At 49.0% G+C, this 25,929-nt stretch overlaps 1 protein-coding gene across 1 annotated transcript; it reads left to right on the top strand.

Moving 5' to 3' along the window:
* LOC105494520 (nuclear distribution C, dynein complex regulator) lies at positions 1–24,359 on the top strand. Its single transcript, XM_011763020.3, has 9 exons — positions 1–203; positions 2,478–2,555; positions 18,948–19,151; positions 19,243–19,308; positions 20,146–20,265; positions 20,360–20,554; positions 23,355–23,438; positions 23,533–23,651; positions 24,092–24,359. The coding sequence occupies exons 1-9, from the start codon at positions 123–125 to the stop codon at positions 24,141–24,143; spliced, it is 999 nt and encodes a 332-aa protein (XP_011761322.1). The 5' UTR covers positions 1–122; the 3' UTR covers positions 24,144–24,359.
* The last annotated feature ends 1,570 nt before the right edge of the window (positions 24,360–25,929 follow it).

The raw sequence follows: 25,929 nt of genomic DNA, 5'->3' as shown, positions 1-25,929 counted from the left end.
GTGTTTCCGGCTCCGCTGCGGAAGGCGGACGACTAGAGTCGTTGGGCCCGGCGCGATCCGAAGGAGCCTAGAGAGCGCGGGACTAGAGTGCAGAGCTCGGGACGTGGATCGGAGCCGGCGCGATGGGCGGAGAGCAGGAGGAGGAGCGGTTCGACGGCATGTTCCTGGCCATGGCTCAGCAGCACGAGGGCGGCGTGCAGGAGGTAACGGTCCGCGCGGCGTTGGCCCATCCGGCGGCCCTGGCTAAGCTCCTTCCGCCCTTCTCTGCCTTCGAGGGCTGAGACCCACCCCTGGGGCTCGCGGGCTTCTGGGATGCCCCCACATTCTCGCCGCGCCCGGCTTCCGGCCTGGCCACCCGCTGGCTGTCTCACCCGGTTCGCTTCAGTCCTGGGCCCCCGGCGCCCCTCAGTAGTAGCAATTATCGCGTCCCTGAGCTTAGGATTCCCCTTTAGTTTCACATATACCCCCAACCCCGTTTCCACTTTCATGGCGTCTTCCGAGGAGCATCCCTTAGTAAGAACCGTGCCAAATATAGTGATTTGGATCCACCAAGGCTTGGGGCGAGCCGTCGAATGTGTGTGGTAGGGGCGCGGGGTGATGTTAGCACGTGGTCTTGTTAGGCCTTGAATGGGGGAATAGGAGAGGAGGCCTGTGTTCACGATTAGTTTCCACCACCTACCAGCTTGGAACCTTTACATCTCTCCAAGCCTGAGTTTCCTTGTCTGTGAGACAGCTGCGAATGCCGGTTTCCCGAGAGTAGTGAAGTACCGTAAGTTCTTAGTAATAAGGCTTTTTCATTCAACAAGTATTGGTCGTGTGATTAATGTGTGTCCCACACTCAACGCGACTGGGGATACAAAAACTTGTCCTCGCCCTGATAGAGCTTACAAAGAGCATTTCAAAGAGATAATTCGTGCTCAGTGACAGACACGGTAACACAGTGTATGAATAATAAGGGCCAACTGTTCCAGATTCTGGAGTTGGTTTTTTTGGAACAAACACAAAGTTAGAGGTAGAAAAGTTCGTCAGGATCAGAACTGTCATTCTCAGAGCCAGAAAAGTGGCAGGGATTTGCCTAGATCATACAGCGTGGTCCTCACCTGGACAGGTCAGTGTGCTTCCCAGAGTCCATGGCTGATTGTGTCTCACTGGAGGTAGGTTTCCATTGAACTTTCTATTGCTATGTAACCCAGGTGTCTGGTGACCAAGGATTTCTAAGCCCTTTGTGGTGGGGAGAGTGCTTCTAATTTGGAAGTGTGAAAAGCCTTCCTGTCTCCATTCCTCTAAACTGTTAACACAAAACTGGATTTGGGAGTGAGTTCATTTTTGAACAAACTGAAAAAGTGTCTAGAAGCAAGAATGGAAATCACTGATATATGTTCTAGCGTCAGATTTCATCAGATTTAGACCCACTCTTGGGCAAATAAAGGGCTTGTGTGTGCTGACTTTAGGTCACCGCTAGATTGTTTCATTCAGCAAGAATTTTACTGAGCATGTACCTTTAGCTGTATCTGGTGCCCAGCATTGCAGGTGGCAGATAGACTTAGCCATGGGTCATGGTCCTATTTGTAAGGTGTTTACCCTCTGCCAGTGGGTCTCTTGCTCTGTGCCATACGTGGCTGAAGGCCTTAACTCCATGACCTCATGATCCTCACCAGGTCCCTAGAAATAGGTACTGCATCTTATTCCTGTTGTACAGAGTTAAGAAACTTCTGCAAAGTCAAAAGGTAATATATGTCCGTCAGATACTCAAACCCTTGGCTACACTTGTACTCCAGCCAGAGTTAATCCATCTTATCCTCCTTTGAAGTGCTTCATTTGCTCTCCTCCGTCTTGCTTTGACCCAGTAACTTAGTGTCTTTTTTTTTTTTTTTTTTTTTAGACAGAGTCTCACTCTGTCACCCAGGCTGGAGTGCAGTGGCATGATCTTGGCTCACTGCAACCTCTGCTTCCCGGGTTCAAGTGATTCTCCTGCCTCAGCCTCCCAAGTAGCTGGGATTACAGTTGCCCACCACCGCACCCGGCTGATTTTTGTGTTTTTAGTAGAGGTGGGGTTTCACCTGTTGGCCAACCTGGTCTTAAACTCCTGACCTCAAGTGATCCGCCCTCCTGAGCCTCCTGAAGTGCTGGGATTACAGGTGTGAGCCGGTGTCTTGATGGGGTTTTTACTTTCTGGAGAGGAAAACTGGGCCTGGGCTTTTCATGCCCTGGATGCAGAGGAGTATTGCATACACTTAGGCTGCTTCAGGCATCACAAGGAAAATGAAACACGCACACTCACACAGGATATGAGAAATCTGCTTCATGGTGGAAGTAACTAAGAGAACCTGCTAGGGAGATGTCTCCTCAGTGGGGAGGCTCAGAGGAAAAATAGTCAAGTCCCAAGTTGCCTCCTAGACAAAAGAAGTTGACTTGTGTGCACTTGAAGGGCTCCCAAATGGCAGCTCCACACCTTTAATCTTCTCCCCATCTTTCAGCTTGTGAACACCTTCTTCAGCTTCCTTCGACGCAAAACAGACTTTTTCATTGGAGGAGAAGAGGGGATGGCAGAGAAGGTAAGTGTTGGAAACTGCTCTCTTTTCGGCAGCTCTGTCTCTTCAGAAGAAAAACTCACCTGGTCTTCCTTTGGCATAATAGTAACTAACTTTCAGCAGAAGCGAAATGTCAAAGGTGAGGAGTTGGGGAAGGGAAGGAAGCTGTCATTTCTTCGGTCTCCACTCCTTGCTCAGCGCTCTATCTACCTTATTTCCCATGATTTTTGCAGTTCTACAAGAGGGGCAGGTGTTAACTATCCCCGTTGAGGAAACTGGCTCAAGAGAGTTTTGCACCTTATCCAAAGTCTTGAGCTGAGCTATGGGAGAACCAGAGTTGAAACCAGTCTGTTGAAAACCTGCCCTCTGTCCCAACACAGTGCCTCTCAGTTCCTTTTCCAATGAGGAGGTTTTATTTTTTATTTTATTTTTTTCTGAGATGGAGTCTTGCTCTGTCACCCAAGCTGGAGTGCAGTGGCGCAATCTTGGCCCACTGCAACTTCTGCCTCCTGGGTTCAAGCAATTCTCCTGCCTCAGCCTCCCGAGTAGGTGGGATTACAGACGCCCGCCACTGTACCTGGCTAATTTTTGTATTTTAATAGAGATGAGGTTTCACCATATTGGCCAGGCTGGTCTGGAACTCCTGACTTCATGATCCACCCGCCTTGGCCTCCCAATGTGCTGGGATTACAGGTATGAGCCACCGTGCCCGGCCAGGAGGTTTTATTTTTACTTTTATTTATTTTATTTTATTTTATTTTATTTTTTTGAGATGGAGTCTCATTCTGTCACCCAGGCTGGAGTGCAGTGGCATAATCTTGGCTCACTGCAACCTCCGCATCCTGGGTTTAAGTGATTCTTGGGCCTCAGCCTCCCGAGTAGCTGGCACTGCAGGCAGGCGCCACCATGCCTGGCTAATTTTTGTATTTTTAGTAGAAATGAGGTTTCACCATGTTGGCGAGGCTGTTCTCGAACCCCTGACCTCAAGTAATCCACCCACCTTGGCCTCCTAAAGTGCTAGGAGTACAGGTGTGAGCCACTGCACCCGGCCTGAGAAGGTTTTAACTAATTACCTAGGAGATGAGACTGGGCAGATACTAGAAACTGATGCTTAGAAATAAATTTAGAAATACTCAGAGCCATGTCTTCCCAGATGCTCTGACTCAGAGTTTAAGGGTTCGTGTTTTGTAGTCTTGATTCTGAGACCTTGAACTCCTTTCTGATTCCTTAAGGTTGTAATTATACTTTTGAAAATTGTTATATCATGAGGATTCTACCTCACTTAGCTGTTCCTTTTTTTTTTTTTTTTTTTTGAGACAGAGTCACTCTGTCACCCAGGCTGCAGTGCAATGGCATGATCTCGGCTCACCACAACCTCCGCCTCCTGAGTTCAAGCAATTCTGCTGCCTCAGCCTCCCGAGTAGCTGGGATTACAGGCATGCACCACCATGCCTGGATGATATTTGTATTTTTTAGTAGAGATGGGGTTTCACCATGTTGGCCAGGCTGGTCTCGAACTCCTGACCTCAGGTGATCCACCTGCCTTGGCCTCCCAAAGTACTGAGATTACAGGCGTGAGCCACCGTGCCCGGCCTTTTTTTTTCTTTCTTTTTTTTTTTTTTTTTTTTTTTTTTTGAGATGGAGTCCTGCTCTTGTCACCCAGGCTGGAGTGCAATGGTGCAATCTTGGTTGTCTGCAATGTCCGCCTCTTGGGTTCAAGCAATTCTTGTGCCTCAGCCTCCTGAGTAGCTGGAATTACAGGCGTGAGCCATCATGCCCGGCACCATTATCTTTATAATAGACATAAATAAGAGACATAATAAGGAGACGTTCTTTGCAAACTGTTTCTGTGGCTTCAGGATTCTAACAAGTTGGTAAACTCTTTAATGTGTCTTGAAGGTTTGAGGCCACTCTGTCGTAGACACATTACCTAACAGTAGGAGTCCCAGGTTCTTGGTCTAGCTATGTTACTTAGTCGAGTTCCCAGCAATGCTCTCGTTCTTTCCATCTTTCCATCTGTAAAATGGGAGAAAGTAGACCCCTTCTAGCTCAGATATTCTTTCTGTATTGTCACTAACACCTCTGGCTTTTCTGTGGGTCACACTACCTGTATATACCTCATGCCGCAAACTTACCAAAAATACAAAAGCACTTTTAGTTTTTATAGGTTTTGGGGCTAATCATTTATTTTTTCTTTTCTTTTCTTTTCTTTTTTTTTTTTTTTTTTTCCTGACACGGAGTTTCATGCTTGTTGTCCAGGCTGGAGTGCAATGGCATGATCTCGACCCACTGCAACCTCTGCCTCCCAAGTTTTAAGTGATTCTCCTGCCTCAGCCTCCCAAGTAGGTGGGATTACAGGCATGCACCACCATGCCTGGCTAATTTTGCATTTTTAGTAGAGACAGGTTTCACCATGTTGGTTAGGCTGTTCTCAAACTCCTGACCTCAGGTGATCTGCCCGCCTCGGCCTCCCAAAGAGCTGGGATTACAGACATGAGCCACCTCACTTAACACTTTGGATTGTGTTAGGTGCTGTATCAGACCCTTTGGGATTGCAGAGGTGAATACAGATTTGTTCTTTGTTTTCATGGATCTCACAGTGTAGCCAAAAACAAACAAACAAAAAAAACAAGCAGTGAAAAAGTAGTGGGTGTTGGGGCAGAAGCCCTGGGAACGTAAAACTAACCTAGGTTGGGGGCTCAGAGAAGACTTTGTGAGGAAGTGATGCCTCAGGTATGAAGGATAAATAGCTGTAAGAAGGGAGAGAGATGAACCCTTGGGGGGGGGGGGTGTGTGTGTGTGTGTTTGAGGCAGGGTCTTGCTCTGTTGTGTCCCAGCTGGAGCACAGTGGCGTGAGCACGGTGGCGCAATCCAGCTGCCTTAGCCTCCCAAAGTGCTGGGACTACCTAATTTTTCTTTCTTTTTTTTCTTTTGAGACGGAGTCTTGCTCTATGACCCAGGCAGGAGGGCAGTGGAACAATCTCAGCTCACTGCAACCGCCGCCTCCCGGGTTCAAGTGATTCTCCTGCCTCAGCCTCCTGAGTAGCTGGGATTAGAGGCTCCTGCCACCACGCCCAGCTAATTTTCGTATTTTTAGTACAGCGGGGATTTCACCATGTTGGTCAGGTTGGTTTTGAACTCCTGAGCTCGTGATCTGCCCGCCTCGGCCCTCCAAAGTGCTGGGATTATAGACATGAGCCACCGCGCCCAGCCTCTAATTTTGCTTAACTGTAAGAGGGAATAATCCTTACCTCACAAGGAAGTTATAAGGATTAAAAAAAAGGCAAAAGACCACAATCCACTTCAGAATCCCTTGGGGCCACATGTGTTTTGGTATTTAAAATTATTTGGATTTCAGGAAGGCAATACAGTGCATATAATGTGCATTATAGATCATAATCCAATCCCAGGGCCAGGAGCTGCATCCTGTAACAAAACACATTAATATTTCTGTAGAGAATACCTGATACTGCAAACTTACAAAAAATTACAAAAGCACTCTTAGATTTTTTTTTTTTTTTTTTTTTTTTTTTTTTTTGAGACGGAGTCTTGCTCTGCCGCCCAGGTTGGAGTACAGTGGCCGGATCTCAGCTCACTGCAAGCTCCGCCTCCCAGGTTTATGCCATTCTCCTGCCTCAGTCTCCCGAGTAGCTGGGACTACAGGCGCCCGCCACCTCGCCCGGCTAGTTTTTTGTATTTTTAGTAGAGACGGGGTTTCACGGTGTTAGCCAGGATGGTCTCGATCTCCTGACCTCGTGATCCGCCCGTCTCGGCCTCCCAAAGTGCTGGGATTACAGGCTTGAGCCACCGCGCCCAGCCGCACTCTTAGATTTTATAGCTTTTGGGACTAGGAATTGTAGACTTGAATACAGCCATAGTGATCTAATCAATATGGCATTGATAGAAGAAGAGAAAAATGGACCAGTGAAGCAGACTAGAGAATCCTGAAATAAAGTCTAGCATTTATGAGGATTTAATGTGTCTAATGTGGTAATTCAGTTCATTAGGCAAAGCATGATTCAATAAGTCATGCTGCTACATGGAATTTTTTTGGTTAGAAAACCAAAATTTACCATCTGTCATACTCTATAAAAAAAAAATACAGGTAAGAAAAATCCTGTAAGGAAAGCTAGGAATCTGTAGTCTTATGTGGGGGAGACTTCAAGATTAGAAAACTGGAAGCTATAAAAGAAGAGGTAGCTGTTTGCCTTTTCAAATGCTGAAAATTTGTAAATGGTAAAAGAGACATATTTAAGTCAATTGAAGAACACTAGATTATGAGAAAATATGCAGTGCAGAGGATGAATAACATTTAATGGTTAATTTCATATTTAGGAACTCAAAAATTAGCCAGGCCTTGTGGCACACGCCTCTAGTCCCAACTACTTGGGAGACTGAGGTAGGAGGATTGCTTGAGCCTGGGAGGTTGAGGCTGCAGTGAGCTGTGATTGCGCCGCTGTGCCACTATGCTCCAGGCTGGGTGACAGAGCAGGACTTTGTTTCCAAAACAAAACCCATAATGAGATACTACTTCACATCTGTTAGGATGGCATCTGTTAAAAGAAAAAACAAAGTAACAAATGTTGACAAAGATAGGGAGAAACTGGAACCCTTGTATACTGTCGGTGGGAATGTCAAATGGTGCATCTGCTATGGAAAATGTTATGGCAGTTTCTCAAAAAATTAAAAAATAGAACTATCGTATGGTCCAGCAGTCATTCTCGTGGGTATATACCCAAAAGAATTGGAAGGAGGATTTATTTGCACACCCATGTTCACTCCTTATTCACAATAGCCGAAAGGTGGAAGGAACCAAAGGCTCCATCAGCAGGTGAATGGATAAACAGAATGTGGTATAGACATATTCTGGGATGTTATTCTGCCTTAAAAGGGGAAGAAATCCTGTCCATTGCTACATGGATGTACCTTGGAGGACATCGTGTTACATGAAATAAGCTGGTCACAAAAGGACAAATACAGTTGATCCTTTGTATTGTGGGCTCTACATCCATGAGTTTAACCAACCACTGGTGGAAAATATTTGGAAAAAAAAATTTTTTAAACGAGAGTACAATAAGAAAAAATAATATGAGTTAAGCCTGACGTGGTGATGCACACCTGTAATCCCAGCTACTTGGGTGGCTGAGATGGGAGGATGGCTTGAGCCCGGGAATTTGAAATCAGCCTGGACAACATAGCAAGACCCCATCTAAAAAAACAAAAACAAAACACCACATTAAAAAAAAATACAATCTAATTATTTACATCCATAGCACTTACATTGTATTAGGTATTAGGTAATCTAGAGATGATTGAGAGTATATAGGAAGATGTGTGTAGGTTATATGCAAATAAAATGCCATTTTATATAAGGTACTTGAGCATCCTGAGAAATTAGTGCTGAGGAGTGGTCCTGGAACGAATCCCCATGGGTACGGTGGGACTGCCCTATTACATTCCACTTACATATCATTGAAGGCGTATTTTTTGATAAGTAAATATTGTGTGACTAAAAGAAAAGTTACTGTTTTAAAACATAACTGTAGCCGGGCGCGGTGGCTCAAGCCTGTAATCCCAGCACTTTGGGAGGCCGAGGCGGGCGGATCACGAGGTCAGGAGATCGAGACCATCCTGGCTAACACGGTGAAACCCCGTCTCTACTAAAAATACAAAAAGAAATTAGCCGGGCGTGGTGGCGGGCACCTGTAGTCCCAGCTACTCCGGAGGCTGAGGCAGGAGAATGGCGTGAACCCGGGAGGCGGAGCTTGCAGTGAGCCGAGATTGCGCCACTGCACTCCAGTCTGGGCAACAGAGCGAGACTCCGTCTCAAAAAAAAAAAAAAAAAAAAAAAAAAAAAAAACTGTAGGGCCAGGTGTGGTGGCTCACGCCCGTAATCCCAGCACTTTGGGAGGCTGAGGCGGGTGGATCACCTGAGGTCAGGAGTTCGAGACCAGCCTGACCAACATGGTGAAACCCTGTCGCTACTAAAAATACAAAAATTTGCTGGGCATGGTGGTGGGTGCCTGTAATCCCAGCAACTCGGGAGGCTGAGGCAGGAGAATCGCTTGAACTCAGGAGGCGGAGGTTGCAGTGAGCCGCGATTGCACCACTGCACTCCACCCTGGGCAATAAGAGTGAAACTCCGTCTCAAAAACAACAACAACAATAACAAAACATAACTGTAATGGTATTATTTCCTCCAAAAAGGCATACTAATTCTTTAAATATTACCAGAGATCCACATCCACTCAGGGTTCTGATTTCCCTCAGTGCTCTCTTACTGTTGTGTTTTGTTTTGAGACAGGGTCTCGCTCTGCTGCCCAGCCTGGATGGTGTCCAGTAGTGTGATCATGACTCACTGCAGCCATGACCACTAGGCTCAGGTGATCCTCTCACATAAGCCTCCTGAGTAACTGGGACTATAGGCGTGCCCCAACATGCCCAGCTAATTTTTGTATTTTTTGTAGAGTGGGGGTTTCACCATCTTGCCCAAGCTGGTCTCGATCTTCTGATCTCAAGCAACCTTCCCGCCTTGGCCTCCCAAAGTGCTGGGATTACAGGCATGAACCACTGCACCCAGCTCTTTTGTTTTTTAAAAAATTATGGGCTGAGGTGGGGGGAATCACTTGAGGCCAGGAGTTCAAGACCAGTTTGGTCCAACATAGACCATATCTGTACAAAAAAACTGAAAATCATTGCATTCCAGTCTGGGAACAGAGCGAGACTTTGTCTCAGAAAAAAAAAGTATGGTAAAAAGCACATCATAAAATTTACCCTCTTAACCTTTGTTTTGATTTTTTTGTTTGTGTGCTTGTTTGTTTGAGATGGAGTCTCGCTCTGTTGCCCGGCCTGGAGTGTGGTGGCACCATCTCAGCTCACTGCAACCTCTGCCTCCCAGGTTCCAGCAGTTCTCCCACCGCAGCCTCCCGAGTAGCTGGGATTACAGGCGTGTGCCACCACGCCTGGCTAATTTTTGTATTTTTAGTAGAGATGGGATTTTACCATGTTGGCCAGGCTGATCTCAAACTCCTGGCCTCAGGTCATCTGCCTGCCTTGGCCTCCCAAAGTGCTGGGATTACAGGCATGAGGCACTGCGCCCTGCCTGTTTTTGTTTTTGTTTTGAGATGGAGTCTCGCTTTGTTGCCCAGGTTGGAGTGCAGTGGCACCATCTCAGCTCACTACAACCTCTGCCTCCCAGGTTCAAGAGATTTCTCCGGCCAGTCAGGCGCGGTAACTCATGCCTGTAATCCCAGCACTTTGGGAGGCCGAGGCGGGTGGATCACGGGGTCAGGAGATCGAGACCATCCTGGCCAACACCGTGAAACCCTGTCTCTACTAAAAATACAAAAATTAGCCGAGTGTGGTGGCACAAGCTACTCGAGAGGCTGAGGCAGGAGAATTGCTTGAACCTGAGAGTTGGAGGTTGCAGTGAGCCAAGATCGCCACTACACTGTAGCCTGGCGACAGAAGAAGACTCCGTCTCAAAAAAAAGAAAATATTTTTCCTGCCTCCGTCTCCCAAGTAGCTGGGACTACAGGTGCCCACCACCATGCCCGGCTAAAGTTTGTATTTTTAGTAGAGACAGGGTTTCACTAATATTGGCCAGACTGGTCTCGAACTCCTGACCTTGTGATCTGCCTGCCTCAGCCTCCGAAAATGCTTGGCCCTTTTTTTTTTTCCTTCCCTCTGAGACAGAGTCTCACTCTGTCAGCCACTGGAGTGCAGTGGCACGATCACAACTTACCTTGACCTCCCCAAGGCTCAGGTGATCCTCCCACTTTAGCCTCTTAAGTAGCTTGGACTCCAGTGCCATCATGCCCAGCTAAGTTTTTTTTTTTCTTTTTTTTTCTTTTTTTTTTTTTTTTTTTTGAGGCGGAGCCTCGCTCTGTCGCCTGGGCTGGAGTGCAGTGGCGGGATCTTGGCTCACTGCAAGCTCCGCCTCCCGGGTTTACGCCATTCTCCTGCCTCAGCCTCCCGAGTAGCTAGGACTACAGGCGCCCGCCACCTCGCCCGGCTAGTTTTTTTGTATTTTTTAGTAGAGACGGGGTTTCACCGTGTAAGCCAGGATGGTCTCAATCTCCTGACCTCATGATCCGCCTGTCTCGGCCTCCGAAAGTGCTGGGATTACAGGCTTCAGCCAACGCGCCCGGCTTTTTTTTCTTTTTGAGGCGAAGTCTCACTCTGTTGCCCAGGCTGGAGTATGAGTGGTGCGACCTCAGCTCATTGCAACCTCTGCCTCCCCAGTTCAAGCGATTCTCCTGTCTCAGCCTCCTGAGTAGCTGGGGTTACAGGTGCACACCACCATGCCCAGCTAATTATTGTATTTTTAGTAGAGATGAGGTTTCACCAAGTCAGTCAGACTGGTCTTGAACTCCTTATCTCATGATCCTCCTGCCTCAACCTCCCAAAGTGCTGAGATTACAGGCGTGAGCCACTGTACCCGACCCCCAGCTAATTTTTCTATTTTTTTGTAGGGATGAGGTTTTACCATGTTGCTCAGGCTGGTCTCTAACTCCTGGGCTCAAGTGATCCACCTGCCTCGGCCTCCCAAATTGCTAGGATAACAGATGTGAGCCACTGTGCTGGCCCATGTTAAGCATTTTTAAGTGTACAGTTCAGTAATGTTAAGTGTACTTAGATTATGAAACATATTTGTAAAACCTCTTTGCATCTTGTGAAATTGAAACCCTGTACCCATTAAACAACTTCGTTTTGCTCCCTCCCCTACCTCCTGGTAACTGCTGTTCTATTTTCTGTCTAGGTTGACTACTTTAGATACTTCATATAAATGGAATCATAGAATATGTATCTTTTTGTGACTGGCTTTTTTCATTTAATGTAATGTCCACAGATTTATCCACATTGTAGTATGTGACAGGATTTCCATCCCCTTTAAGGTTCAATAATATTCCATTATATATATATATCACTTTTTTTTTTTTTTTTTTTGAGACAAGTCTTGCTCTGTTTCTTGCCCAGGCTGGAGTGCAGTGGCACGATCTCGGCTCATTGTAACCTCAGCCTCCCGAGTAGCTGGAACTACAGGCACACGCCACTACTCCCGGCTAATTTTTGTATTTTTATTAAAGTCAGGGTTTTACCATATTGGCCAGCTGGTCTCGAGCTCCTGACCTTGTGATCTGCCCAACTCGGCCTCCCAAAGAGCTGGGATTACAGGCTTGAGCCACTGCGCCCAGCCACATTTTTTTTTTTTAATCTATTCTTCTCTTGATGGACTTTTGGGTTGCTTTCACCCCTTGGTTTTTGTGCATAGTGCTTCTGTGGACATAGGTGCACAAATCTTTGAGATTCTACTTTCAATTCTTGTAGGTATTACTCAGCAGTGTAATCTATTGAATAATATGGTAGTTTTTGTTTTGCTTTTGTTTTTGTTTTGTTTTGTTTTGGAGACAGAGTATCACTCTTGTTGCCTAGGCTGGAGTGCAATGATGCAGTCTCGGCTCACTGCAACCTCCGCCTCCTGGATTCAAGCGATTCTCCTGCCTCAGCTTCCTGAGTAGCTGGGATTACAGGCGTGTGCCACCACAGCTGGCTAATTTTTGTATTTCTAGTAGAGACAGGATTTCACCATGTTGGCCAGGTTGGTCTCGAACTCCTGACCTCAGAGGTTGTTCTGTTTTTTTATTTTATGTATTTATTTTTTTTTGAGACAGAGTCTTGCTCTGTCATCTAGGCTGGAGTGCAGTGGTGTGATCTCAGCTCACTGCAACTTCTGCCTCCTGGGTTCAAGCGATTCTCCTGCCTCAGCCTCCCGAGTAGCTGGAATTACAGGTGCCCACCACCACACGTGGCTAATTTTTGTATTTTTAGTAGAGACAGGGTTTCACCATGTTGGCCAAGCTGGTCTTGAACTCCTGACCACCGAGGGTGATCTGCCCCGCCTCGGCCTCCCAAAGTGTTAGGATTACAGGCATGAGGCACCGCACCCAGCCAGGAAAGAGGTTTGATTGACTCATAGCTCTACATGGCTGAGGAAGCCTTAGGAAACTTACAGTGAGGTTGGAAGATGATGGGGAAGCAGGCACCACCTTCACAAGGTGGCAGGAAGGAGAAGTGCCAGGCAAAGGGGGAAAAGCCCTTTATAAAATCATCAGATCTCATGATAACTCACTATCAAGAAAGCAGCATGGAGGTACCCATTTCTCTTTAAGACATTTGTCTTTTTTTAATTGGGTTATTTGATTACGATTGTTTGATTCCCAATTCAAACAAGGTTCACACATTACACTGGGTGATAGAAACCTGTAAATTAAGAGACCTCAAAAACAAAAAATTAAGGATCAGGCACAGTGGCTCAGCCCTATAATCACAGCACTTTGGGAGGCTGAGGTGGTAGGATCTCTTGAGCCCAGGAGTTGAAGACCAGCCTGGGTAAATATAGTGAGACTCCATCTCTACAAAAAAAATTTTTTTTTTTTTTTTTGACTTGGAGTCTCACTCTCGTGATGAGGCAGGAGTGCAGTGGCATGATCTTGGCTCATTGCAACCTCCGCCTCCTGAGTTCAAGCAGTTCTGCCTCAGCCTCTCAAGTAGCTGGGATTACAGGCACCCACCACCAGGCCCGGCTAATATTTTTTTTTTTTTTTTTTTTTTTTTTTTTTTGAGAGGGAGTTTTGCTATTGTTGCCCAGGCTGGAGTGCAGTGGCCTGATCTCAGCTCACCACTACCTCTGCCTCCCGGGTTCAAGCGATTGTCCTGCCTCAGCCTCCCATGTAGCTGGGATCACAGGCATGCGCCACCACGCCTGGCTAATTTTTGTGGAGACAGGGTTTCTCCATGTTAGTCAGGCTGGTCTCGAACTCCCGACCTCAGGTGATCCGCCCGCCTCGGCGTCCCAAAGTGCTGGGATCACAGGCGTGAGCCATTGAGCCCGGCCTAATTTTTGTATTTTTAGTAGAGACAGGGTTTCGCCATGTTGGCCAGGCTGGTCTCAAACTCCAGTGGTCTAATTCTTGACCTCAGGTGATCCACCCGCCTCGGCCTCCCAAAGCACTGGGATTACAGGCATGAGTCACCCTGCCTGGCCTACAAAAGAAAATGTAAAGATTTAAAAAATAAAACACAAGGCCGGGCGCGGTGGCTCAAGCCTGTAATCCCAGCACTTTGGGAGGCCGAGACGGGCGGATCACGAGGTCAGGAGATCGAGACCATCCTGGCTAACACGGTGAAACGCCGTCTCTACTACAAAATACAAAAAAAACTAGCCGGGCGAGGTGGCGGGCGCCTGTAGTCCCAGCTACTCGGGAGGCTGAGGCAGGAGAATGGCGTGAACCCGGGAGGCGGAGCTTGCAGTGAGCTGAGATCCGGCCACTGCACTCCAGCCTGGGCGACAGAGCGAGACTCCGTCTCAAAAAAAAAAAAAAAAAAAAAAAAAAAAATAAATAAATAAAACACAAGAGATCTCTTTTTTTCTTGCAATTTGTTTTTTGAAGAAATGGTTATTTGTCCTGGCAAAGTTTCCCACAATCTGGATTTTGCATATTGCATCCTAAGAATGGTTTTTACTCACAGCAGTTCTGACACCAAATGTGTGGGTTTTTCCACCACTTAACAAACCAGTTCTCCAGTTCTCTGGACACCAACTGGGTGTCCTACTATTCAATTGAATTCTGACCCCAACTACCCAGAATTACTGCAGCTTCCACAGGTTAAGGACTCAGTCCCGTAAGACGGCGGCCACTTGACACACCAGTCATAAGTTCCAAGTTGCCTTGTGTACTTCTGACCAACCAGCTATCAACTGGGGTTTGCCATGACCACCTTTTCAGGTTTAATAATTTGCTAGAATGATTCAGAACTCAGGAAAGTGCTTTATTTACTGTTACTGGTTTATTATAAAAGACATAACTCAGGAACAGCCAAATAGCTGTGTAGGGCTAGGTATTGGGGTGGGGCATGGAGCCTCCATACCCTCTCTGGGTGTGCCACCCTCCCAACACTTTGATGTGTTCACCAACCTAGAAACTCCAAACCCCATCGTTTAGGGGGTTTTTTGTTTTGAGACAGGTTCTTGCTGTCACGCAAGTTGTAGTGCAGTGGCGCAATCTCGGCTCACTGTAACCTTCGGTTCACAGCAACCTCCGGCTCCTAGGCTCAAGCAGTCCTCCCATCTTAGCCTCTCGAGTAGCTGGGACTGCAGGCATGTGCCACCATGCCCAGCTAATATTTTCGTATTTTTGGTATAGACGGGGTCTCACCATGTGGTCTTTTTTTTTTTTTTTTTTTTTGAGACGGAGTCTGGCTGTGTTGCCCAGGCTGGAGTGCAGTGGCTGGATCTCAGCTCACTGCAAGCCCCGCCTCCCGGGTTCACGCCATTCTCCTGCCTCAGCCTCCCGAGTAGCTGGGAGTACAGGCGCCCGCCACCTCGCCCGGCTAATTTTTTTTGTATTTTAGTAGAGACGGGGTTTCACCGTGTTAGCCAGGATGGTCTCGATCTCCTGACCTCGTGATCTGCCCGTCTTGGCCTCCCAAAGTGCTGGGATTACAGGCTTGAGCCACCGCGCCCGGCCTGGGCTGGTCTTAAACTCCTGAGCTCAAGCGATCTGCCCGCCTCGACCTTTCCAAAGTGCCGAGATTACTGGTATGAGCCACTGTGCCCAGTAAACTTCAATTTATTTGCACAGTTGTAGTTCCCCAGTGCGTTAGCATTTATTTATTTATTTTTATTTATATTTATTTGTTTATTTTTTTGAGACAGAGTCTTGCTCTGTCTCCCAGGCTGGAGTGCAGTGGTGTGATCATGGCTTATTGGAGCCTTGACCTCCTGGGCTCAAGCAATTCCCCTACCTCAGTCTCTCGAGTAGCTGGAACTATAGACATGTACCACTCCACTCAGCTAATTTTTGTATTTTTTATAGAGACAGGGTCTTCCTATGTTGCCCAGGCTGGTTTCAAACTCCTGGGCTCAAGTGATCTGTCTGCCTCTCCTTCCCAAAGTGCTGGAATTACAGATGGGAGCCCCCGTGCCTGACCTGGATTAGCATTTTAATAACAACTCTTTCATAAAATTCTTCTGCCTTCTGAAAAGTATTTGAGAGGGCTGGCATTGTGGCACATGCCTGTACTGTCCTGGGCCTCTTCTCGGGGAGAGCAACAGGCTTGGCTTTAGAGCAGGCCCAGCCCTCCCCACCCTGGTTGGCTGTGGTTCCCAAATATGTGTCCAGTGACTGAAGCTTGAGTCTGTGACAGCCTCTGGGTAGGCTTCCACACCGCTGGGGTTATCTGTCTGAGGTTGGGCCTAGGTCAAGTTGATGGGAGGAGGGGTCAGAGGCTGCTGTGATTGGCCTTGACTCTGCCTGGTGGTTTAGCTCTGCCCTTGCTTAACCTCCAGGAGCTAGGAAGGAACAGTACAAATGGGATGTGACATGATTCAGTGGAGCTGGGAGAGGGGAGGGCCCTGTTCCCACCTCCCTTTGGCCACTGGTTGGCAAATGGCTTTAGTTCAAGGTCTCTCTGACTAGGGACTTGGGACCAAGGCCCTGTGGTGGAACAGCCTCTGCTGGCGTAATTATGACCCATGGTTTCCATTAACAGCAGAATGGCCTCCCCTACCAGTTTAATTCGTGGTTTAGGAGGTATATTTGGTGTTCTTTAACCTTGTAGAGTGTGGAGCTACTGTGGTGTGGCATGGGGCAGGGGGTTTGGGCATAGCAGGAGAAATTGGCATCAAATGGATGAGAATCCACAGGGCATTTAGCAGAACCCCAGGTCTGGGGCCCCGTGGGTGACTTCTGTGACCTTGAGCCCCTGCAAAGCTTTCCCTGCAGTTCTGTCTTAGAGATGCTTGAAAGAGGGTTTATTGACCACTGATCACATGGCAAGGCCTCTAGAGGTGTGTGCGTGTGTGTGCACATGCACACTGCGTATGGGTTGGCATTGAGTTGAGTGTCCTAAGGGTATGTTCCTGGGCCAGAGGTGAAACTTTGACACTTGACTGGTCATGGAGGATGAATTGGTTTGCCAGGTGACCTGAGAGTGGGGACGAGACATTCCAGGCAAAGAACAACATATGCCAAGACTGCTTTTATTTATTTATTTATTTTGAGACAGGGTCTCACTCTGTTGCCCAGGATGGTGGCGCGACCTCTGCTCACTACAACCTCTTCCTCCTGGGTTCGAGTGATTCTTCCACCTCAGCCTCCCAGGTAGCTGGGACTACAGGCATATGCCACTACACCTGGCTCATTTTTGTATTTTTAGTAGAGACAGGGTTTCATCTTGTTGACCAGGGTGGTCAAGAACTCCTGACCTCAGGTGATCCGTCCGCCTCGGCCTCCCAAAGTGCTGGGATTATGGGCATGAGCCACCACACTTGGCCAAGACTGCTTTTAGAAATAATAACATAGACCGGGGATAATGACTCACACTTGTAATTCCAGCACTTTGGGAAGAAGAGGCAGGTGAATCACTTGAGCCCAGGAGTTTGGACTAGCCTGGTCAACATGGTGAAACCTTGTCTCTACAAAAAATAAAAACATTAGCCAGGGATGGTGGCATATACCTATAGTCCCAGCCACTGGGGAGGCTGAAGTGGGAGGATCACCTTAGCCCAGGGAGGTTGATTACATTCCAGCCTGGGTGAGTGAGACCCTGCCTCAAAAATAGTAACAACAAGATAGAGGTACAGAGACATGACCTTAGGGTCACGCAAGTAAGAGTAGACCAGGAACTCAAATCTAGGTGCGACTTTGAAGTATGCATGGAACTTGGCCAGGAGGGCTTGTTAAAAATACGGATTGCCTGGCCATACCCCAGAATTTCTGATCCAGTAGATCTGGAGTGGGGCTTAAGATTTAGCGTTTCTAACAGGTTCTAGGTGATGCTGATGCTGCAGGTCAGGGGAACCCTGTGATGTGGACCTCACTAGGCTCTTGATTTGTGCTGTCATACTCAATCCTCATGACGGATAAGGAAACTGAGGCTTAGAAAGAGTCAAAGTTGTTCACTCGTCTAAGGCCAGGAGCCAAATAATGACAGGTGGCAATAGTATGGGTGGAGGGTCGCCCTTGGGTAGCAGGGAAGCTGGCTAGCACATCGTGGGGTGGAAACTTGGGAAGGTGTAGTGGAGAAAAAGGATTTGAAGTTAACAGCTTGCTGGCTGGAGAGAGGGTGAACAGGCTCTTCCTTGCTTTGACTGGGCACGGTGGCTCACACCTACAATCCCAACACTTTGGGAGGCTGAGGCAGGCGGATCACTGGAGGTGAGGAGTTTGAGACTAGACTGACCAACATGGAGAAACCCCATCTCTACTAAAAATACAAAATTAGCCAGGCGTGGTGGTACATGCCTGTAATCCCAGCTACTCGGGAGGCTAAGGCAGGAGAATCACTTGAACCCCGGAGGCGGAGGTTGCAGTGAGCTGAGATCGCGCCATTGCACTCCAGCCTGAGCAACAAGAGCGAGACTTCATCTCAAAAAAAGAAAAAGAAAAGAAAGCTCCCTGGCTTTCTGCTAACGTGGCCTTTCTGGGTGTGGTGTCAAGTCTTGCATAGCTGGACTGTGGTCTTGGAGACAGGATGCACTAAGAGTAAGAGTGATTAGTCAGAAGAGCCGGTCATTGTGGGCCTGAGAATTCAAGAAAGGCTTGTGAGGGACTGAGGCTTGAGTTTTTGCTTTTAACAGCGTCACTTTTTTTGTTTTGTTTTTTTGAGACAGGGTCTCACTTTGTCGCCCAGGCTGGAGTACAGTGGCCTGATCTCGGCTCACTGCAACCTCCACCTCCCTGGTTCAAGCAATTCCCCTGCCTCAGCCTCATGAGTAGCTGGGATTACAGGCGCACACCACCATGCCTGGCTAATTTTTTGTATTGTTAGTAGAGACGGGGTTTCACCATGTTGGCCAGACTAGTCTGCAATTCCTTTATTTATTTATCTATTTATTTTGAGATGGAGTCTTGCTCTGTCACCAGGCTGGAGTGCAGTGGCACGATCTCGGCTCACTGCAACCTCTGCCTCCCAGGTTCAAGCGATTTTCCTGTCTCAGCCTCTCGAATAGCTGGGACTACAGGCACACACCACCATGCCCAGCTTTTTTTTTTTTTTTTTTTTTTTTGTATTTTTGGTAGAGACGGGTTTCACTATAAAGGCCAGGATGATCTTGACCTCACGTGATCTGCCCTCCTCGGCCTCCCAAAGTGCTGGGATTACAGGCATTAGCCACCGCGCCTGGCCAAGCATCACTTTTTAAAACAGCCAGTTTATTGAGACAGGTGCTTTGCAGGTATTCTCATTACAACCCTATGAGACAGATGTATTTTCATTTTGCAGATGAGGAAACTGAGGTTCTGGGTGCAGTGCTTTGCCCTTGCACCCAGCAGGTATAGAGCAGGGCTGGACTCCAGGCTATGGGACACCGTCCCCTGCTCTGATGCCTCATGGCTTTTCTTCCCTCTCCAGCTTATCACCCAGACTTTCAGCCACCACAATCAGCTGGCACAGAAGACCCGGCGGGAGAAGAGAGCCCGGCAGGAGGCCGAGCGGCGGGAGAAGGCAGAGCGGGCGGCCAGGCTGGCCAAGGAAGCCAAGTCAGAGACCTCAGGGCCCCAGATCAAGGAGCTAACTGATGAAGAGGCAGAGAGGCTGCAGCTAGAGATTGACCAGGTGAAGAGTGGGCTTCCCTTCTCTACCCCTCAGATCCCCACTGGCACTGAGCAGGGGGTCCTGTTGCCAACTGCTGTGTTCTTTGCTCCAGAAAAAGGATGCAGAGAATCATGAGGCCCAGCTCAAGAACGGCAGCCTTGACTCCCCAGGGAAGCAGGTGAGATGGACTGCAGGGACTTGGGATGAGCCAGGAGGTTGGAACTTACAGGAACTCTGCTGCCTACTGCTTTCTCTGAAATACCCTTCCTTATCCTAACCCCTCCCCTCCCGGCTTTGGGAATCTTCCCCATACTTTAAGATCATACTCAGAGACATTGAACCAAAGGATCCAGGTTAAAAAAAAAAAAAAAACCCGCTGGGCGTGGTGGCTCACGCCTGTAATCCCTGCACTTTGGGAGGCCAAGGCGGGTAGATCACGAGGTCTGGAGTTGAAGACCAACTTGGCCAAGATGGTGAAACCCTGTCTTTACTAAAAATACAAAAATTAGCCAGGCATGGTGGCGGGCACCCGTAATCCCAGCTACTCGGGAGGCTGAGTCAGAGAATTGCTTGAACCCAGGAGGCGGAGGTTGCCATGAGCCAAGATCGCGCCACTGCACTCCACCCTGGGCAACAGAGCAAGACTCTGTCTCAAAAAAAAAAAAAAAAAACCAACTGGCCTTAACCCATTTATGGCAGGAAAACCCAAGAGCCAGAAAGGGCAGTGCCTATTACAGGTCACATCTGAGGTTGGCTGGGTTCTGTGGGCCCAGCCATATCCTTTGTCACATGGTATAATAGTCTGAGCTCCTCTCAGGCTGAGATCGGAACCACATTTTACCTGGTTCCCGGTGGACCAAGGCTTGGGGTCTGCCCCTCTGTGGAGTGGGCAGGTACCAAGTCTCTTTTCTTTTGTGACTGTATGCCCAGTGCTAGCCCTGGGCTTGGCCCAGTGAGGGTTCAATGTGTGTCTTGTTTGTCAAGTAAGTAGCTGAGTGTCCCTGATTATAAGCAGGAGACTGAGGAAGATGAGGAGGAGGAAGATGAGAAGGACAAAGGAAAACTGAAGCCCAACCTAGGCAACGGGGCAGACCTGCCCAATTACCGCTGGAGCCAGACCCTGTCGGAGCTGGACGTGAGTGGCAGGGACCAGAGGTGAAGCTTAGGGAGCCAGCCTGGGGTACCAGCAGCACTTAGTGGCTTCTTCTGACTGCCTCTGCCCTATGCAGCTAGCGGTCCCTTTCTGTGTGAACTTCCGGCTGAAAGGAAAGGATGTGGTGGTGGACATCCAGCGGCGGCACCTCCGGGTGGGGCTCAAGGGGCAGCCAGCAATCATCGATGGGGAGCTTTACAACGAAGTGAAGGTGGAGGAGAGCTCGTGGCTCATTGAGGACGGCAAAGTGGTGACTGTGCATCTGGAGAAGGTATGTGAGGCCCAGCCCTTCTAGCCTGGGGTGTTGATGGAAGAAGAAAGGAGGATGTGTGCTTATTTTACTCAGGAGCCATGCTGGGGGCATTGTGGAATTATCTGAATCCCCATGACAACACTCTTTAAAGTAGATCTGTCCCTATTTTATTTTCTTAAAGACAAGGTCTCACTCTGTTGCCCAGGCTGGAGTTCAGTAACACCTTCTTAGCTCACTGCAGCCTTGAACTCTTGGGCCCAAGCAATTCTCTCATTTCATCCTCCTGAGTAGCCAAGACTACAGGTGCACACCACCACGCTTGACTAATTTTTGTTATTAATTTTTGTAGAGACACGGAGGTCTCACTATATTTCCCAGGCTGGTCTTGAACTCCTGGCCTCAAGCGATCTTCACACCTTGGCCTCCCAAAGTGCTGAGATTACAGACTTGAGTCAGGAAAAGAGGTCACTGATTTACCCAAGCTCCTGCCTCTGGGAAGGGGTGGAGTCAGAATTGAAAGTCTTAGGTTCTGGCCGGGCACGGTGGCTCAAACCTGTAATCCCAGCACTTTGGGAGGCCGAGACAGGCGGATCACGAGGTCAGGAGATCGAGACCATCCTGGCTAACACGGTGAAACGCCGTCTCTACTAAAAAATACAAAAAACTAGCCGGGCGAGGTGGCAGGCGCCTGTAGTCCCAGCCACTCGGGAGGCTGAGGCAGGAGAATGGCGTGAACCTGGGAGGCGGAGTTTGCCGTGAGCCGAGATCCGGCCACTGCACTTCAGCCCGGGTGACAGAGTGAGACTCTGTCTCAAAAAAACAAAACAAAAAAAATACAAAAACTAGCTGGGCGAGGTGGCGGGCACCTGTAGTCCCAGCTACTCAGGAGGCTGAGGCAGGAGAATGGCGTAAACCCAAGAGGTGGAGCTTGCAGTGTGCTGAGATTGCGCCACTGCACTCCAGCCTGGGTGACAGAGCAAGACTCCGTCTCATAAAAAAGAAAGTCTTAAGTTCTGAAGCCACTTCTTTTTCACTAGGTCTGTACATGGATTCAGTTCATCAAATACTTGAACACCTACTCTGTGCGTGGTACTGTTCTTGTTCTAAGTGCTGGAGAGAGAACAGTGAACAAAACATACGAAAATCTGTGCCCTCAGGAAGCCTACATGCTCAACCTCACTGCCTTTACAGAGAGGTGGGACACAGACACCAGTAAATAAAGGTGGTCTCTGAAAAGGGCCAAAGGTCTGAGGAGAACTTCTCAGGGCACATAAGACCCTGTCCCAGCCTGCCCGACTGGCACTGGCTGCCCTCACTCACCCCTCCATGCCTCTGAACTTGCTTTGTGGCCCAGCTGGAGTGCAGTGGCGCAATCTCGGCTCACTGCAAACTCCGCCTCCCGGGTTCACGCCATTCTCCTCCCTCAGCCTCCAGAGTAGCTGGGACTACAGGCTCCCGCCACCATGGCCAGCTTTTTTTTTTTTTTTTCCTGATATTTTTTAGTAGAGACGGGGTTTCACCATGTTAGCCAGGATGATCTCGATCTCCTGACCTCGTGATTCACCTGCCTTGGCCTCCCAGAGTGCTGGGATTACAGGCATGAGCCACCACTCCCGGCCCATTCCCTGCCTTTTAAATTTATTATTTTTTGAGACAGGGTCTTGTACTCACCCAGGCTGGAATGCAGTGGCGCAATCACGGCTTACTGCAGCCTTGACCTCCCGGGCTCAAACGACCCTCCCACCTCAGCTTCCTGAGTAACTGTGAGCGCCACCCTTCCTGGCTAATTTTTAAATGTTTTTTGTAGAGACAGGGTCTCATGTTGCTCAGGTTGGTCTGAAACTCCTGGGCTCAAGGGATCTTCTTGCCTTGGCTTCCCAAAGTGTTGGGATTAGAGGTAGGAGCTACCACGCCTGGCACTTCCCTGCTTAAAAACTTTTTCAGGCTGGGCGTGGGGCGCATGCCTATAATCTCAGTGCTTTGAGAGGCTGAGGTGGGCAGATCACGAGGTCAGGAGTTCGAGACCAACCTGGCCAACATGGCAAACCCCATTTCTACTAAAAATACAAAAAAATTAGCTGGGCATGGTGGTAGGCGCCTGTAATCCCAGCTACTTGGGAGGCTAAGGCAGGAGAATCGCTTGAACCCAGGAGGCGGAGGTTGCAGTGAGCTGAGACTGCACCACTGCATGCGGTGGCTCACACCTGTAATCCCAACACTTTCGGAGACTGAAGCAGGCGGATCACCTGAGGTCAGGAGTTTGAGACCAGCCTGGCCCAATATGGTGAAGCCCTGTCTCTACTAAAAATACAAAAATCCGCCTGGTGTGGTGGGTGGTGCATGTCTATAATCCCAGCTACTCGGGAGGCTAAGGCCAGAGAATTGCTTGAACCTGGGAGGCAGAGGTTGCAGTGAGCCGAGATGGTGCCACAGCACTCCAACCTGGACAAGAAGAGCAAGACTCCATCTCAAAGAAAAAAAAAAAAGAAAATTTTCTTCCCATTTTAAATCTGGAATACTGCTTTGTGTCTTAGGGCTCAGCCCAAGTGTCACTTTCAAACTTTTCTCCCTCCACCCTGGATGAATATCTCCCTTTCTGCTTTCTTCTTTCTGTTATCACACTGATTTGTAACTGTTTGCCTCTGTGTCTCCCCTAGCTGCAGGAAGGGCAGTCTTGTACCTCTGGACCCAGTATAGGCCTGCAGGGGTCTCAGGTGCAGGATATGGATGAGAGAGAGTTTGGTTGTGAAAGGGTTAAGGGGTGATTCCTGGTGCACAGAGCAGGCCACCTCCCACCCCCTGGTGGTTCTCTTCATAGATCAATAAGATGGAGTGGTGGAGCCGCTTGGTGTCCAGTGACCCTGAGATCAATACCAAGAAGATTAACCCTGAGAATTCCAAGGTGAGCCCTGGCTGGTTGGGAGAACTTCGGCAGGAGGGTGAGGGGCCTAGGTGTTTCCAGAGCTTCACCAATTCCCGTCACTGCCTGCCCTCAGCTGTCAGACCTGGACAGTGAGACTCGCAGCATGGTGGAAAAGATGATGTATGACCAGAGACAGAAGTCCATGGGGCTGCCAACCTCAGATGAACAGAAGAAACAGGAGATTCTGAAGAAGTGAGCAAGAGGGGTTGGGGGAGGGTGGGTGCCTGGGGGCTTAGATTTTAGTGACAGTAGTGAGTGGATCACTGAGCTGCCTCAGCAGCTGCCCTGCCCCCTTTCCAGCCATGTTTATGGCTTTATGGCTTTGGCTTGCCTACTCTTGTCACTTGCTGAGGTCATCTTGAGGGCAAGGCCGGCTCATGGCTCATGATAGGAGGGAAGGGGTAACAGGCGGGTCATTGCCACCTACAGGAAAACAGTGCCAGTGTTGGCGCCTTAGCTTCCAACCTCGGGGCTCAAATGGGTCTCAGATACCCTGGGCACTGCTCTTGCCCAGCCTGGCTCGGTGTTGCTGAGGTCTAAAGAGATTAGACTTGACACAGGGGTGCTGGGAGAAGGGACAGCTTTAGAAGAGAAGGATGAGTTGTTTCATCTTCTTGCTTCCCTTTCTCCAGGTTCATGGATCAGCATCCGGAGATGGATTTTTCCAAGGCTAAATTCAACTAGCCCCTGTTTTTTCCTCCCTGAACTCTTGGGGCTGAGCTGCAACTACCCAACTTACTTTCCCACTCTTCTCTGGGACTTGTGGGCCTCAGGGCTTGGGGCAGGCATGGGAATGTCCCAGGCACACAGGTCCCAGGGCATCAGGAGAAAGGCTGGGGCTTGGGGCCTTGTCCTCCCCAGTTGGCCTACTGTTACACATTAAAACAATTTGCCCAGCTCCTTCTGTGTCCTCTCTTGCCTCTGGCCTTTCTCTGGGGCACAGGCCTCTTACGGCTGCTGCTGGGAACTGGGAGTTTGGCTTCTAGCCCAGATTCTGCCGTGTGACCTAGGGCAAATCCTTGCCCTCTCTGGGCCTCAGTTTCTCATTACTTAAAGTGAAGATTAAAACAGGGCTTGGCCGGGTATGGTGGTTCACACCTGTAATCCCAGCACTTTGGGAGGCTGAGGGGGGCGGATCCCCTCGTCAGGAGTTTGAGACCAGCTTGACCAACATGGAGAAACCGAGTCTCTACTAAAAATACAAAAATTAGCTGGGTGTGGTGGTGCACACCTGTAATCCCAGCTACTTGGGAGGCTGAGGCAGGAGAATCGCTTGAAACCGGGAGGCAGAGGTTGCAGTGAGCCCAGATTGTACCACTGTACTCTAGCCTGGGTGACACAGTGAGACTCCATCTCAAAAAAATAAATAAAACAAGGCATTTAGTCTATGTATGTTTCTGAGCAAAGGTTGAGTTTTTCTGGCTACGGAGACCAGAACACGTGTCAGGTTCTCAAAGGGGCGCATGACCCAGCAGAGGTTTTTTGTTTTTTTTTGTTTGTTTGTTTGTTTTTTGAGACAGTCTCGCTCTGTCACCCAGGCTGGAGTGCAGTGGCCGGATCTCAGCTCACTGCAAGCTCCGCCTCCCGGGTTCCCGCCATTCTTCTGCCTCAGTCTCCTGAGTAGCTGGGTCTACAGGCGCCCGCCACCACGCCTGGCTAGTTTTTTGTATTTTTTAGTAGAGACAGGGTTTCACCGTGTTAGCCAGGATGGTCTCAATCTCCTGACCTCGTGATTCGCCCGTCTTGGCCTCCCAAAGTGCTGGGATTACAGGCTTGAGCCACCGCGCCCGGCCGACCCAACAGAGTTTTAAGACTGCTGGACGGCCGGGCGCGGTGGCTCAAGCCTGTAATCCCAGCACTTTGGGAGGCTGAGGCAGGTGGATCACGAGGTCAGGAGATCGAGACCATCCTGGCTAACATGGTGAAACCCTGTCTCTACTAAAAATACAAAAAACTAGCCGGGCGCGGTGGCGGGCGCCTGTAGTCCCAGCTACTCGGAGGCTGAGGCGGGAGAATGGCGTGAACCCGGGAGGCGGAGCTTGCAGTGAGCCGAGATCGCGCCACTGCACTCCAGCCTGGGTGACAGAGCGAGACTCCGTCTCAAAAAAAAAAAAAAAAAAAGACTGCTGGACTTGTTGATCTGATTTTCACTGCCCACTGCAGCGGGTCTGCCCTCTAGCCGTGAATCAAGTATTCTTCAAACTAGAGACTATTGTGTACCAGGACACAAGAGCAGCATGGGCCAAGGTGACACTGCCTGGCTTGGGAGGGGTACCAGGAAGACAGTTCAGGCCTCAGATCTGGTGTGTATGTGGTACAGGGACCTTACCAGGAGGACAGAGTAAAGTCCAGTGAGGCCTCATTGTTTTTATCTCTGACCTGGACCTCTGCAGATTCTAGGCCTTCTCAAAGCTAGCTCCCAGGGCTGAAGAGGTGCTCCCCTTTGCTCAGATCCAGCCCACAGAGCTGA

This window comes from Macaca nemestrina, chromosome 1 (assembly GCF_043159975.1).
Source record: "Macaca nemestrina isolate mMacNem1 chromosome 1, mMacNem.hap1, whole genome shotgun sequence".
NCBI classification, from domain to species: Eukaryota; Metazoa; Chordata; class Mammalia; order Primates; family Cercopithecidae; genus Macaca; species Macaca nemestrina.
The sequence above is the reverse complement of the archived record's forward strand: the minus strand, read 5'-3'. Positions and strand labels throughout refer to the sequence as shown.